The following is a 16,739-nucleotide window of genomic DNA, read 5'->3' as shown; positions in this document are numbered from 1 at the left end:
TTTAATAGTAACGCATATATCCTCTGGTTAATAACATATTATTACGCATGCTTCTTTGAAAATAAACTATTAATTTAATTAAGAAATTGAGATTTACTGATATCCGGTGAAGGTTTTAAAGTCACCTTTTCTGCAAATCAAGCTAAGTAGATAGGCGCAAATTTGAGATGTGGCAATGTCGCCTTCTCTATCTCAGTTAGTTTTTACAGTACGTAGTCAACCTCCGATTGTTTGATCGGGTTAAAATGCACGATGTGATATCTGTTCTTCCTAAATCTATGAATTATACCGAGTTGACAAGAGAAGGGTCTTGGGTCGGTCTTTACCTACATGTCTAGAAGTGAATCGCTATGGGAATCTTGTAAGTCGGAGAGAGAAAAATGCGAAGTTTATTGCCTATCCACAATTATCCCTACCTACACACATTAAAACTGGCAACATTGTATGTCGCTTTTTATTTTGTGTCTCTATCTGTCAATCGGTTATTTATATTTTTCTCTGTCTCATACATTAAAATACAGACCACGGAGATAAATTATCCAGGACCGTATATATTTTCAATTAAAAGTTCTATTTTATAGCTTCCAGGTTCACCATTCAGACCAAACATCGCCGATCCCGAAGCAGTTCGTCTGATAGGCGGTTGGAATCAATATTTGGACGATTCAGGCAGAATAAAATTACCGGCCAAACTGGCATTTGACATTTCGAATGCAGGACCTGGAACGCTGGAATGCAAGATAGCTGGACGGAAAGTTCATCCAGAAAAGAGCGGTTCCCGAATAAGATTTGATTTATCTGGTAAAGTCCGACATATTTGTATTATGAATGTTTAAGTTAGGATAGGTTAGATTACGTTGCTGGGGTTTGGGATCCTGTTATCTCTTTGCCTTGGGCCCATTGCGATACCCCTGTATTATTGTACCAAACTTTCCTCTTATTCTTTCTTTGCGTTAAAGCACTTCCAGCTCTTTGCAAAATTCCCGATGTCGGTTTCTGCTGCTTCCTCTAGTCTCTTCAGAAAACCTTACCCTAAAGTTTTAAGCGTTGGTATTCCAGTGCCGGACAGTGGCACAGCAGGTGCTCTATGGTTTCTTCTTCCTCTCTGCATTCTCTGCAGTAGTCGTTGCCACGTCTCTTATTGCTTGGCCTCGATGGTAGTTCTTATGGCTTCCTTCAGTGTGTTGATCGTCACAAGAGGTGGGTTATCTGCCACGGCTTCTCCCCTGCCCCCTCCCTTTGGCGAGTCTGTGTGCTTCTTGGTTGCCCATCACATTGCTGTGGCCTGGCACCCAGCACAGTAGCCCCACCATGTCGCAGCCAGGACAAACTGCTTCTCGGCAGTCCATCACAGTTTTCGACTTCACTGATTATTGCATGGTGATGCTTCTTAAAGCGCCCAAACTGTCGTGAGTATATCACGATATCTTCTATTTGTTTATCAGCAATTTTCCCTCGTATACAACTGGCCGCTTTCTTTATATTAGGTTAAACCTCTGCTTATTGAATATTACAGTCATGCAATAGCCTTAAAGATCGTCGGATGTCTAAATGTCTAGTTTCTCTGAAAAGATACATATACCTGTACCTTTTGAAGTTACGGAAGCATTTTTGTAGACTGCTATCTCTTAAGTGTTCATTACTCGGTTGCTTTCCCATTCTTCTCTTGTTGGGATGAATTATGAATGTTTTGCTTATAGTTATTTATTACAGGTATTATTATTTTACTTTTAGGTGAAGGACTCAATTCTGGTGAACACGAATTTGAAATCAAATTTGCGGGAGTTCCCTTACCGGAATCACCTAACAGCATTGTTTCCTTGGGCGATCAAGTGGTTTTAACGGGTAGAGGCTTAGCGGAAGCTAAATGCTGCGAACCTGCAGTTTTCACTATCGATGGTTCTAAAGCAAGTTCTGGTAAGTAGCAAGAAATGTGCACAAAAATCCTCAAGACGTTAGCAATAAGTTTACAAAGTTTGCTTGTTCCTCTCTTAGAATTTTTTAATTTTTTTTTGGAAAATCGATTTTGCTTATTTTACAATATTTCGTAGTCTTACATGAGTACTTTACAAAACCGTTCTTTTTTCGAAATTTGTACGTGTCAGATATATTGGTTCTTCAAAGTTGCAGAGAAGGGCAAAAGTATTTCTTTTGTAGATTTTTTCAAATTAAGCGAATACTAACATAGTCTGTTAGAGATATCGTAGAACGGTTTATGTCACTGGATTCCACATGAGCAAAATATTTTTGTTGCAATCGGAGACTTTTTGATTTTTGACAAAATGTGCTTCCCCGGTTAAGGTAAGTTCATATACAGGCGAATTGCGAAATGCGAATTGCGAATAGCGTAAAATAAAACCGTCTTTTATTTACCGAGTTCATATAATATTATTATTTATAAAATAAAAAGAAAATAATAATTAATTTGAATAAATAATATTTGGCGTCATAATTCCGGAAAAAACCGTACCGATCCGAATATTATCAAAAAAAAAAATTATCAAAAGCTTTGGGTCGCGACCGTTGCAAGAATAGCGCCAAATAGTATTTACATTGTCTTTATGGGCACTTTTCAATCTAAACTTGTTTTATTTATCTATGGTCAGTTGTCGCGGTGCCGTAATAACATATACATAGGTTTAGAATAGTAGTTTATTTGTATATTTTTGGTAATGGGGATAAAGCTACTTATTTTTGGCGTAGAACGATCTATTGCTGTATATTTATTAATAAAAAACAACAAAAATAAAATACATAGAACAATTGGAACATGTAACATATTTAAAAAAGTGAAAACAGCAAGGAGCATATCACAATTTAGTGCACAAATGAGAATTACCGATGAACAAAAAATAGAAACTACCATAAAATATCTATAAAGGATTTCGATTCTCGATGGTTTTGCAAATTTTACAACAACGTTAAAAAAGAAATTAGATTGCAAAAAATAAGTATCTAATAATCATAACCAATGTTTATATTATTATAATCATAATAAGAAACAAATGACAAGAGATGATATATATTAAAACCTAAAAACTCAAAACTCGCAGCGAATATTCGCAAAGTTAAATTAGTTTCAATATTTCTGCTCCCATATTTTAAATTATGCAAATTCGCAAAATATTTTAACAACTTTTGGTCAATCTTGCCGCCTTTGTATTTTTTTGAAATTGACAATTTCAAAATTGAAATAACAATAATATTCACAATTCGCGTGTATATGAACAACATACCTTTAGATTTTCTTCAAAAAGTTTTGCAAAATCGATTTTGTTTATTTTATAATATCGGACTTCAGCATATAATCTTTGTGATTATTTATTACAAAAATGTGTACCATACAATTGATATTGAAAATATTTCATAGTAAAACTCCTTAATAAAGACACTTCCATAGGCAATCCAGAAGTCACACTTCATGCTGCCGATTCTAACATTCCCGTACCTGTTATGATTAGTCTGGCAGGTGAGAAAATATGGAGAGCATCATACACCATTACCACACCAGGAAATTATCTGTTATCTGTTTTATGGGCTGGTCGGCCCGTTAAGGGTTGCCCATTGATGGTAGAGGCTAAAGGCGGTGCCGATGCAACAAAAGTAAGTCAACTATTAATATGACTGTGATGAACATTTTGTTGTATGTTTTTCATGAATAACCACAAGGCCATTCAACCTTTCCCAATATGGCGGGGATAGAAGTGCTTTATTTGGCGCGTATTTTAAACCCTGTTTTATTTCCAAATAGATATTTTTCACACAAATGTCGGGCTAGATCAAGGATACTATAGAGATAAGCATAGTTCGATTCCTATCTTCCTGCACTGTCAGTTTTTTTACGTCATCTAGGGACCGAGTTGAAGTTGGCGCTAAAGATTTTAGACAGTGACAGTTATTTTTGCATTTGACGGACGAGAGCACAGTGCGTTGGAAGATAAATTTAGCGGGATATAAGTGTTTGGTTAGAAATAAGCCAAAAAATGTGTACTGATAAGAATAAATAGTAGACATTCCAATTGATATAAAAATGCATGAATATTCTTTGTATTTCGATACATTTTTATCAAACAAATTTGGTCGTTTTCTGCTCAGGAAGGCAGAAATCATACGAAAACAAAGTATTTACAACTGCTTATACATTTTATTCCAAAGCTAAATTATGTTGAAGATTGCCAAAGGTATGTACTTTTCTACTGTACGTATATTATTTGTTAAAATCCTTCGTGCCTTTGTTCTGCAGATATCAAAAAATCATATGAAATCTGCAGATTTCACTTTTTTTCAAATATCGATATATTGAATGATGTAGATTTTTTGAGTTACCAACAGTTACCAACACAGATAGTTACAGTCACAGGGAGTTCAAGCTTAACAGGTGAATGTTCAAAAAGTTTCATTTCAATCGAAAAGTATAAAAACAAATCAACTCCATCAAAAGGCACTGAATTTAAAAAATTGTCTTAGATACTTACTATATATGAATTTACAATTACCGAGTGTTAAAATTAAAATATCTATCTTATTTATTATTTTCAAAATAAAATTGAATTTTTTAAAATAAAATATACAGGGTGTCACAATATTACAAAGTAATTAAAAAATAACTGCTAAAGAGTTTTTTGTAAGTATTTCACCTGATATCATAATTTTATGTATTTGGCAATAGTTTACAGTACGGTTTTTGTGTGTCATGTACGAATAATATCATAGTTATATTATCTTGTATTTATTTATTTATTAATAAATTAAGTTGTTAATAAATAAATAAATTTAACCATATGGTCGCTATTTATTAGATCATTTGCTACGTTCTTAGATTTTAAGTCCCAAACATCGCTCTTGAGATTTGATCCCGCTAGAATAACCATCCGCCGCACTGTGTAGCGCTGGTCCCTGCGTGACGTAAGCATCCACGGCGACTACGACAGCGGCAATTTGACGCGATCGAACAGTCCTTTAGAATATATACAGTCCTTAGGGTTAGATTACGTAATATGTAATATTTCACTAATTTTTTAATATACAGGGAGTCTAAAGTTCTCCACATAAGTATAGAATTTTTTTGTATTATTACTTTTATGAAAATATCAGTTAGTTACTTTTTATAAAAAGGTCTGCTTTCTCAGAAAATAAGTAGTGTGAAAATATAAAAATTGAGGTAGCATATATAGGGTGTTCAAAATCATCGGAAAAAGAAATAACCAGAAATATACGACAGAAAATAGCAATATAAACTAAATATTCAATTGCAAACACTTACCTACCATAGTTTAGAATTTACTGAACGCTTGATAAATATATACTATTATGGACAGTATAGGAAGTTACTTGCCTTAGTAAAAGCCTTGGTAAATGCTCTTGGAATTATAAACTACACTGGCTTGGATCAAAAAATATGGAATATTTTTTCTATGTTTTGCAGCATTACACAAATGGGATAAATTTAAACTATAATAGGTGTAATATATAAATAAATAATATATAAATAATAATATATAATATAAATAAACTATAATGGTAAAAAATATAATATTTGTTTCAAGATTTTATATAGACAAAAAAACTAAATACGTTTTTGGGGGTTCGTAAGTAAAACTTACGCTTAGCTTAGTTTTCTTTGCTCTTTCTCTTTACATAGGGCATTGTCTTTGTGGTAAAGACGTCATTCCTTTTTTTGCATACATAGTTCTTCAATAAAATATTGGATATTCTGAACAAGATGGATTTAATAATAAATTCTGACGTATGTGAGGGGCAATTGTGACCTAAAAAAAGACTTACATCCAGGGGCGCTATTCTGTAAAATCGTCGGTATCGGTAAGTTACGACAGCTATCGGTACGTATTTGTATATAGTAAACATGTGTTGATTGTTGTTGTCATAGTTACCTACCGATCGGCCCTATGACAGATATCGCAAATGTGTACCGACGAAAATCGGTATCTCTACCGTGCCCTTGTCAACCTCACGGTAGAGATACCGAGAGTCGTCGGTACAAATTTGCGATATCTGTCATAGAGCCGATCGGTAACAATGACAACAACAATCAACACATATTTACTATATACAAATACGTACCGATAGTTGTCGGTAACTTACCGATACCGACGATTGTACAGAATAGCGCCCCAGGCCATCTATATTTTCAAATGTCAATGTTGTCAATATCTTTCTGTGATCTTTTTGATGTAAAAAGCTTGATTCTTCTTCCAATATTTTACTTATATTGAGGTAAGTGTAAGCAGTAGCCATAACTACATCCTCACTAGAGTAACAGAGGCTTTGGCCTTTGGCCTTTTTGAGGCATACTTAATGCACTTCTTACCCGAGAACTACTAGTAGGAGTGAAATTATCTCTTTTAATAGCAGCATAACATAAAAGCAGAAACCTTGGGACCCCCTCTATAATTCCCGTGACAATTTGGAACAGAGATTTTATTACATTTAGGTGTAATATCTTGATAAATACTTCTAGTTCTTACCTTAAAATAATTAATAATACAGGAGTACGACAAGCACAAAAGTTTGAAGTTCCCTATGTTTGTGTTCCCCAATTTTCTGATCACACCATGCACTGAACACTAACAACTAAACAAACATGTTGCAGAAGCACAACAAACTAAAGATAATTAATTATTTCTGGTATGCAATAGGAACGAGAAACCACTACCGGCTTTTCAGGTTAAAGGTAAACAATTTAATAATGCGCTGCCTTCGCCGCCATATTTGCGTTGCCCATATCATGTTGATTGGCCTTGAGTTGAGGTGGTGGTGGAATAACACATTCATGCGAAAGTGAGTTCTTTCTAATTATTGTTTTTTAGGTTCTGTGTTCTGGAGAAGGACTCCGCCAGGGCGTCGTAGGTAGAGAGATCCGTTCCTGGATTGATACGAGAAGAGCGGGACCTGGTGAACTTACCGCCCATTGCGCAGGTCCGCGCAAAGTGGCTTACTGCGAGTTGTACGATCACGGCGATGCCACGTTCACCCTCAACGTTAAGCCACAGGAACCTGGACGTCACCAGCTAACCATTAAGTACGCTGGACAACACGTACAGGGTTCGCCGTTTATTCTGAAGGTAGCTGGGGCTCCAGATGCAAGCAAGGTAATAATATTCTTTGTACTAAAATTTAGCGTTTCCATACAATTTGTATGGTAGGTATAAATTCAGTTAGAAAACATTGAGAATAAATAGTTATTAATTTCGATTTAGCCTTGCTATCTTGCTATTCCATATCGTCGGTGAAATGTGATAAACTGCTAACTCCATTATTCCTAATTTTACAAGAGAACAAAAAAACTGTACAAAAAAATGTGTAGACATGTAGGAAGTATTTTCATGCGTTAATATGATAAAGAGATAAGAATTTTATTTGCTGGGAAACAATATAACTCAATATTTCGTGTTACATCATTTTTTTCAGACACAATAGGGAGATAGCAGATATTCGTCTTGCAGAAATAAGAAATAAAAATATACTTCTGGAGATAGCAACCTTTATTGTTTGAAATTTTAAAAATGAAATAATTGAATATTACCCAAACAGATTTAGAAATAATCAATTAAATTTAAAAAATATATGATATTCATAACCATATATTTATAATATCGTCGGTCTAGAAGCAAAACATACAAGTCCAAAAAAGAATAAATTTTTAATGTATTTTTAAAGATCTGAAGTAGCAACATTTTGGACTTAATGAATATGAAAATAATTTAAAAATTAAACTTATAATTCTGGGAAGATATGGTAGAATCCTTCCATGCTGATCCTAATTTTTATACAACGGTAGTAGACTGAGCTTGGAAAACAGTGCGTGATTTTATTAAATTTTTATTACTTTTCTCCTTAATTTTTGAAAAAAATTATGTATCATTTACGTGGAAAAACGTGGAAAAAATAAAACTGATTAGGTATTATGGAAATTCTTGTACAAGTAAGTAATGGTTATTTAAACTATTTATAGCAAGAATTTCATTTTCCCCTTACCCTTTACGGATACCCCGTATTTACAGAACGGATCGACGCAGGGTCGGACTGGCCATATTATATATATATATATATATATATATATATATATATATATATATATATATATATATATATATATATATATATATATATATATATATATATATATATATATATATATATATATATATATATATATATATATATATATATTTATTATTAACAATATTTGCTTTTGCATTGCATTATGGCATTTGCATTTTATTGGTTTACCTTGCATTAGGGTAGTTCCCTGATTTCTATACAGGGTGAGTTTTAAATAAGTGCAAATATTTTCAGGGCTGGCAAATCTCGATAAAAGAAACATAATATTTTCTCTTTACCGTTTTTTCAAATAAATCCAAAACAACCGAGTTATTTCACTTTTAAAATTTCCATTTTTTTGCTATAATTTTGAGAATTATTGGATTTTCTTTCTTGTAAATTTAATCTACTACCTATGTTGCCATATTACAAACAAAGTATGTTTTTAAACTAAAAATTAAAAAAATTCCAAAATTTTTTTTTTAAAAATTTCAAATTTAAAAAAAAAAATTGCCCAAAAAACCTCATACTACCCCTAAAAATATTTGCATTTATTTAAGACTCACCCTGTATATAATAGGGAAAAATTGACCAAAATGTAAAGCGAAAAAATACGTAAAAAAATCCACACGGGCCCCTTCTTACATTGTCACCCGGGCCCCTTTGGCCTAGTTGGATCCTGGATCGAAGTACTGTCCTAAAGAAACATACAAGTAAGAATCCGTGTGTTTGCTTTAGCGTGATCGTAACGGAAATTATGGACTTAGCAGCATTTCGGTGGCTATTTCAGATCACTGGGAGTTTGGATATTATTGAGTTAAAATTGCAAATTTTCTTTAATGGGAAAGTATTTTTTTCTCTTTCTAATGGTATAAAAAAACTGATTAACGTAAAAAATGGAGTTAGCAGGTTATCACGTTTCACTGACGATATTTATTATTTTTAACAAATGTAAAAAATCGAAGAGGCAGTGGACTGCTGTTCTTTTTACCGCCAACCACCAATGCTTTGAAAAGTTGCGATTAAACTTTGACAATATTAAATTTATTCTAGGTAAGGGTTTATGGGCCTGGAATAGAGCATGGAGTACTGGCCACGTTCCAATCCAGATTTATATGTGACACTCGAGGAGCGGGAGCTGGACAATTGACAGTTAGGGTACGGGGACCCAAAGGTGCTTTTAGAGTTGAAATGCAGAGGGAGAGCCAAAAAGATCGAACTATTTTGTGTAAAGTAAGTATCTAACATCATCTTTACAATATTTTAAGATGCATACATATTTTTATTTTATTTAATATTTAATGTTGCTGCCTTAATGTTATTCGTGTCTTGTCCTGGCCCGTTAAGCGGGCTACTCACACGCCAGCCGCAGGGGCAATCTAGGGTGCAGGGCAGTCGGAGCAATCTAGGAAGCTTTTCTAAACACATGCCTGCTGCAGGGGCAATCTAGGGTGCAGGGCTGTCGGAGCAATCTAGGAAGCTTTATAGAAGCTTCTCAGAAATTGGCCCAATCACGCTACACACGGGTGTCGGGGCAGGGCTGCAGGATCCGATTTAGGAAATTGCCTCTGCTTGCCTACACACATCACAATTAAGGAGGCAATCAAGGGACACAACCCTAGATTGCCCCTGCGGCAGGCGTGTGAGTAGCCCCTTTTAAAAGATGCCCCAATCGTATTTTCAAATAGAACAAGGGTCATTAGCATATTTGGAAAAAGCATTTTTACGAATAATTTGGTACCACACACTTGGTATTTTGAGTCAAATTGTCTTTATGAACCGCATGTTACAATTTCAAATAAACCATATCCGAAAATGTCAGAAGTTGATATACGGTATGTCATTCTATGAAGAGTGTCATTTTCTATCTAATAAAGTAGAAATATACCGAGGGTGCCATTTAAAAATCAAAAAGTTGTAGTCATTTCCGGTGAAACAGGAAGAACCAAAAACAATTGAATGCGTCAATCAATCCCAATTTATCTCAAATACTAACATACCGAATCTCGTTTTTTTCTCTGAAAAAATAAAAAAGTTATAGGGGTGAGACACTTTTGAGACGCACCCGGTATATGCGGGATAAAGGGAAGAAGATATTTCATGTGTTGCCTTTTAGAGTGTGTTACGTTACGTCTATATGAAATGGTAATATTTTTCTTCCTCGTGCAGTTTTATTCATATCAACAACATGTCACATATCTAAGTATTTGTAGGAAAGCAGCCTAACTTATTAATGCAGTAATAGTGGAAATAATAAATCAAACTATACTTTCAGAATCGATAGAATCAGACCTTTCAGATGGCTGATAATCTTTCTCTTGCACTTTGTGCAAATGGTTCAGACTTTTGATAAAATGGTTTTATTGTCATGCATTTTATCAAAAAAGATGTTTTTAGCTCTAAACTTTAGCACGTGTGTTAAAATCGCGCACAGCGCTAAATCTTATGGACTTGATCCAGTTCACTTCTGAAAGGAATCAACAGAATATTCAAAAATCAAACAGAAACAGGCTATAGCTACTTTGAATGTGGTAGACAATGATTCAGTATTAAAACTAAACGAGTTTCGGACATATTAGACCATTTAATTTCCTTGAACGGCTCTAGTATGGCAAGCTGTACCGGGTGGCCAACTAAGAATGGACGCCGGCTGTATCTCAGAAACTACTTATCGTATAACTTTGGGAAAAAAATGCTAATAAGTAAATCTACCAAGAGAAATAGCTGGAAATTATTTTCAAGTTCGAAAAATGTCCGCTAGGGGGCGTTTCTCTGATAGCCAATCAGAAAACAGGGGTTTTCTCAAAAATATGCAGGTGAACAGGTATTTTTAATATTACTATTATAATCATCAAGAAATTTGTAATTTTTATGGTATAGAGTGTTTTGCTCTATCTCATAAAATAAAGAGATGGTGGGGGAAGGTTAAACTAGCTTTTATTAAAATAAGGATAACTCTGGTTTAGGTTAACCGATTTAAACAAACTAGGGCTCGTTTAAAAGAGATTTTTTTCCTTAATGATCTCCAGTATAAATTTTGTTTCCATAATTTTTTTTCGTGGTAGCTAGAAGGCGCTGTTTGACATCATAACATATATTGCGCTTTTGCATAAAAAATTTAAATAGAAGGCTATATTTCTCTTTGCACAGTTAAATAGAGCACAAAATTTTCAAAATATCAGCGTAAACCGCAACTTTCTATCTTCTCTCTAACCGGAGATATTAAGAGAACAAATCATGTTAGGCTGCCGCTTAGGATTACATGGTCTAAAAATTATAGTAGTAGGCTAAGAAACAAAAAGAGGTAAATTGGTTACGTCAAAATATCAAAACATATATTGTAATACCATTTAATTGTTTTTTATCCATGTTCGTTCTTGATTCGACCCCATAAATTAAAACCCAGTCATATTGAATCCGATGACCTAGCTGGCCATGGAAATATGCCACTCCAGCGTCTCTATCTACTAAAGTAAGTGGTATCCAAGAAGCCCCACACATTCATAGCAAAATAAGCGACACAACTGCACTAACTGCATCAACTACACCAACTTTATCCATGCTGATGAAATTGCAACAAATGCATTTTCATCATGATGGGTCCCCTAACAAAATTGGCAATTCATTTCTTAGGAATTATGAATAGTTCATTTCATTCAGATAATTAGAGAAGTCCAATCATTCGCCATCCTAGAATTTCTGCCTAAACATTTACCGACCGACCCGTCGGTCTTGGTGCTGAACTACTTGCATCAAAGGTAGATTTGGACTAGTAGTGCATATTCTTAAGATTCGCACCTTCGCTTCGGTGCTATATGAAAAGTATATATATATATATATATATATATATATATATATATATATATATATATATATATATATATATATATATATATATATATAATATATATATATATATATATATATATATATATATATATATATATATATATATATATATATATATATATATATATATATATATATATATATATATATATATATATATATATATATATATATATATATATATATATATATATATATACCCAAACGACTTAAACTTTATAATATAATAGTAAATAACACAAAAAAACAGGTAAAACACGAAAACAAGTGAAATCAAGAACGAACTTGGATTAATAACTAAATGACATACATGACATAAACACCTAGTTTTCGGCCATACGAAATTCGGTCGTTTTCTGTTACAAGCAATATGGCGGAACAAAGTTCCTAGAAATTTTAATAAAATTATGGATTGTCCGACTTTCGGACATTTTAATCTGAGAACTACCTATGTATAATTAACCAAGAAATTTGTAAAAATTATATGGATGGATGATAATGTTACATAAACACGTTTAAATATTTATGACGTGATTTTTCTAAGAAAACTCCCGAAATTTGGATGCATGAAAACTGGACTTAAACATTTTGATATTTTGACATACCTCTTTTTGTTTCCTAGCCTACCACTATAATTTTTAGACCATATAATCATAAGGGGCAGCCTAACATGATTTGTTCTCTTAATATCTCCGGTTAGAGAGAAGATAGAGAGAAATATAGCCTCATATTTAAATTTTTTATGCAAAAGCGCAATATCTGTTATGATGTCAAACAGCGCCCTCTAGCTACCACGAAAAAACTTATAGAAACAAAATTTATACTGGAGATCATTAAGAAAGAAAAGTTCTTTTAAACGTGCCCTAGTTTGTTTCAATCGGGTAATCTAAACCAGAGTTATCCTTATTTTAAAAAATGTAAGTTTAACCTTCCCCCACCACTTTATTTTATAAGATAGAACAAAACACTCTATATCAAAAAATTACAAATTTCTCGATGATTATAATAGTAATATTTAAAAGCTGTTCACTGTCGATTTACTTATTACATTTTTTTTCCCAAAGTTATACGATAAGTAGTTTTTGAGATACAGCCGGCGTCCATTCTTACTTGGCCACCCGGTACCTTGCTACTCCCAAGGCGTTAAACGCTATATACGAGAGCTATTATTATTATTATTATAATTTGCTACCTTCTTAGATTTTATTTAAGTTCCAAACATCGCTTCTGCGGTTTTGTCCCGCTAGAATTACTATCCGCTGCACTGTGTGGCATGAAATAAAGTTAGTCGAACAGTTCTGATTTCTGCCGTACCGAGTGCTACCGTCGGAATTTTTAAAATCATTTGAAATGCACCAAGCCTATATAGGTCATAAGAATATGGTTAGAATGAAATCACCAATATCTCCCTTTATCGAATTAGCCACTTATTTAAATTTCTTTTTCAGTATGATCCGACAGAACCCGGAGATTACCGAGTGGAGGTAAAATGGGCAGGAGACTTCGTACCTGGATCACCTTTCCACGTTATGATCTTCGATACACAGGAGGAGCTACGAAGATACATAGCTTCATTATAAAACAACGAATATTATAATAAATTATTTAAGAAATTTTATATTTAGATACGAAAAGAAAAAGTACAAGAAACATGGAAATCGTGATTGATATTTCGGATTTAGATTTTCTGTCAAAGTTTTATTATTTGTATTTACTGTAGATTCTGATATTATTTTATGGTCATATCTGTGCTTCTGATGGATTTATTTGATAATGCTTAATTGCCACATTATTAATTTACCGTTTTCTCAGCCAATTTTATAATTTATTAATAATTTTATCGTTTTAGCAAAAACGTAACAATCTAAAATACGTTTTACTGTGTTTATTTTAAAAAGTTTTAAATTAAATTGTTATTATTTTAACAAACCAGTGTTTTATTTTTCCTACATTGTGTATAGTCTGTGAAACGAATTATCTACTTTGAATTTGAGAGTTCCCGTCCCAGGATCGGTTCTCGGTCCGGTTCACAAAACATCCCCCTTTAGAACTTCGTCTGTCATGTTAAGAAAGTAAAATAATAAAGCGCCTCTCGTGTTTGTTCGCACTCAAAAAATTTCAATTAATGGCTGTATATATTTTTAATATATTTTTTAAATTTACATTTTTTAATATTGAAAAGTAATATATTACATTTAAATCTAATATATTACATAACAATTATATCAATTACAGGATTACATGCTTGTTTTCTAACATTTTTTAAATAAAACGAATTATAAAATTTCAATATATGTATATTTGTCGTAGGTATGAAAAAAGTTAAATATAAAATGGACAAACGCTTACTTACATAGCAATAAAACTTCGACTTTTAGTTTTGCAATCCAAACGCAATATTTCTATTTCACAAATAAAAATATCCGACAACACTAATATCACTGAAACTTCCGCGGCTGAAAACTGAAAAATATAACGGCACTTTTTGTTATGGACCTGCATATCAACATTACGCTGTACTATTATGTGTTTGTTGTTGAAAAAATATAAAATATCTAATTATAACTTGTAAATTTTAATATTTTGACATGATTTTAACCATTTTTGACAATAATTAACGTTTCGTTATCAAGATGACATTTTAGACGGCAAATGACATATATGTCATAATATTTGAATCTTAAATATGTATGTAATATAATTTAAATTACTATAATGCAACTTTATACTAAGAAAACATTTATACATTCACAAAATACAACAAAGTCTGTTATAATATAGTTTGAAAATAATGAATATTGAATTAAAATTGAAAAAGTTAAGAGCGACCCCTTGTGTCAAAATTACATGATTAAATTTTTGCAATTTTGACACCATTTGATGACCGGTGGCGCCTCTAGTGTTTGTTCGGGCGGTTGGTCTTCTACTCCCGCTTATGGCCATTAAAGAAAAAGTTCTAAAGGGGGATGTTTTGTGGTCCGGTTGGAACGAAGGATTTTTGTGGTCCGGTTGGAACTTTTATTAGGTTAGCAACTTGCGGCCATGCATTTTTCTATGTTGTCTGATATTTAGAAATATGAAAAGCTGATGACATTTTACTTTTGACAATTATGACATTTCGTGTTGATTTTTGCAAGAAGAGGAAGAACTGTCGCTTGTTTTATTATTTTGCTTTTCTATTTCACGAAAGTAAAAAGAGTTACCTATCTGATTCGTTCAGCCACTCAATTTAAAGAATAACAGTAACTTTTTTGTTCGCTATGTACTATAAAGTTCCAAAATGTGATAACTGTTGAATTCTACCTTTTAAATGAACTTTGAATCATCAAAAGATATTAAATTTTAGCCGAGTTATTAAACAATTTGTCTTATCAATCAATAATACGCTTATGAACATAGATAAATGAAACAAGTTTAGATTGGAAAGCGCCCATAAGGACAATGTAAACAATATTTGGCGCTATCCTTGCAGCGGTCGCGACCCAAAACTTTTGAAAATTTCGGAGCGGTTCGGCTTTTTCCGGAATTATCGCCAAATATTGTTTATTCAAATTTATTATTATTTTCGTTTAATTTTATAAATAAAAGACAGTGTGTTGCATACAAGAAACTTTATTTTATATAAGGACGCATGTATGAAATACCTATGAAACATTGGAAACCGACGTTATGCCACGATCCACGATGGTTTTTGCAGTTCACAGTTCACAGCACAGCTTTTAAGTTTTAATGCCACTTTTTCACAATTATCGCCGGTTAGAGTAAATAAAACTTGAATTGAACTCAAAAGATAGCAATAATTACTTTGAAAATGGACGCTATAAACACTTTTCGGAATTTCTTTAATGAGAGCGGTTTGGATTTTGAAAGATTATTATGATTTTTGAAGATTCTGACTTTGACAAGAGAAAATTATTTCTGTTTTTGTTTGCCGTTGTTCTTAGCAACCGCTATAGCAGCGCCAGATCGCGTATAACGGTCGCAACCCAAAATAATTTCGCGACCTAAAATTTTTACGGGCTTTCCAATCTAAACTTGTTACATTTATCTATGCTTATGAACTATCTCCGCAGCCGTTAAGACTTTGAGAGAAAATTCAGGAATTTTTGAGGCGGAATATCTCGAAAACTCCTAATTCTACGAAAAAAATGATAAGGACCATTTTTATAGGTAATTACCTAAGCTTTGAATCTATTTTTTATTCCAAGAAAAATTTTGTTCATTGCATATTTTGACAGATATTAATGTGATTTGGGACCCGTGAAAAACGTGAGTTTGTTTCTCTTTTCACTGCACTTTCAAATAAGAGCCTGAATTTTTTGTTTCAGAGGTCTCGGACAAATATGTTATTAATTTTAGATACGATTTCTAAAGTGTCAGACACAATTATCACTCTAGTTTGATTGTATTCCATGATAACATAGGATAAAGGTGTACGCGCACTGAATCGGTACCAGTCGTTAATCTAAGGTACCAGTCCGGCGGGAAACGGCGAAGGCGGTGACTCGACTATCGTAGATAGGTAGAGGTAGGAATCTGTCCTCTACAGGCCGAAATGTTTTAGTGGACGCCGGCGCCGTCTATATGTACGATGGTCGCAGTCGCTTTTGCTGGTCGGTCCGATCCGATGCAGTGCGCGCCCAGCTTAAGGCTTTCCAGATAGCAAAATGTTCTGTGAAGAAAGCTGATGCTTCATGTCCCAAAGTCCATTGGAAAGCTGACCGGTTGATAGAATAGAGTAATAAGTAGTATAGAATAATCTTTAGAATAGAATAGGAATATATTTTACACATCCAGCACCAGTTTGTGTTTTGAAGTCATCAGTATAG

At 33.2% G+C, this 16,739-nt stretch overlaps 1 protein-coding gene across 1 annotated transcript in view; it reads left to right on the top strand.

The window, feature by feature from the left end:
* LOC115889100 (filamin-A) overlaps nucleotides 1-13,839 on the top strand; it is a 92,821-nt gene extending 78,982 nt beyond the window's left edge. The window contains exons 17-22 of the mRNA XM_030909018.1: nucleotides 582-801; nucleotides 1,735-1,917; nucleotides 3,401-3,603; nucleotides 6,828-7,109; nucleotides 9,115-9,294; nucleotides 13,359-13,839. Coding sequence (XP_030764878.1) covers nucleotides 582-801; nucleotides 1,735-1,917; nucleotides 3,401-3,603; nucleotides 6,828-7,109; nucleotides 9,115-9,294; nucleotides 13,359-13,490 — 1,200 coding nt within the window. The 3' untranslated portion in view covers nucleotides 13,491-13,839. The remainder of the gene's footprint in view (nucleotides 1-581; nucleotides 802-1,734; nucleotides 1,918-3,400; nucleotides 3,604-6,827; nucleotides 7,110-9,114; nucleotides 9,295-13,358) is intronic.
* The last annotated feature ends 2,900 nt before the right edge of the window (nucleotides 13,840-16,739 follow it).

Source organism: Sitophilus oryzae, unplaced genomic scaffold (assembly GCF_002938485.1).
Source record: "Sitophilus oryzae breed Bouriz unplaced genomic scaffold, Soryzae_2.0 scaffold_810_pilon_pilon, whole genome shotgun sequence".
Taxonomy (NCBI): domain Eukaryota; kingdom Metazoa; phylum Arthropoda; class Insecta; order Coleoptera; family Curculionidae; genus Sitophilus; species Sitophilus oryzae.
This window is presented reverse-complemented; position numbering and strand designations above follow the sequence as displayed.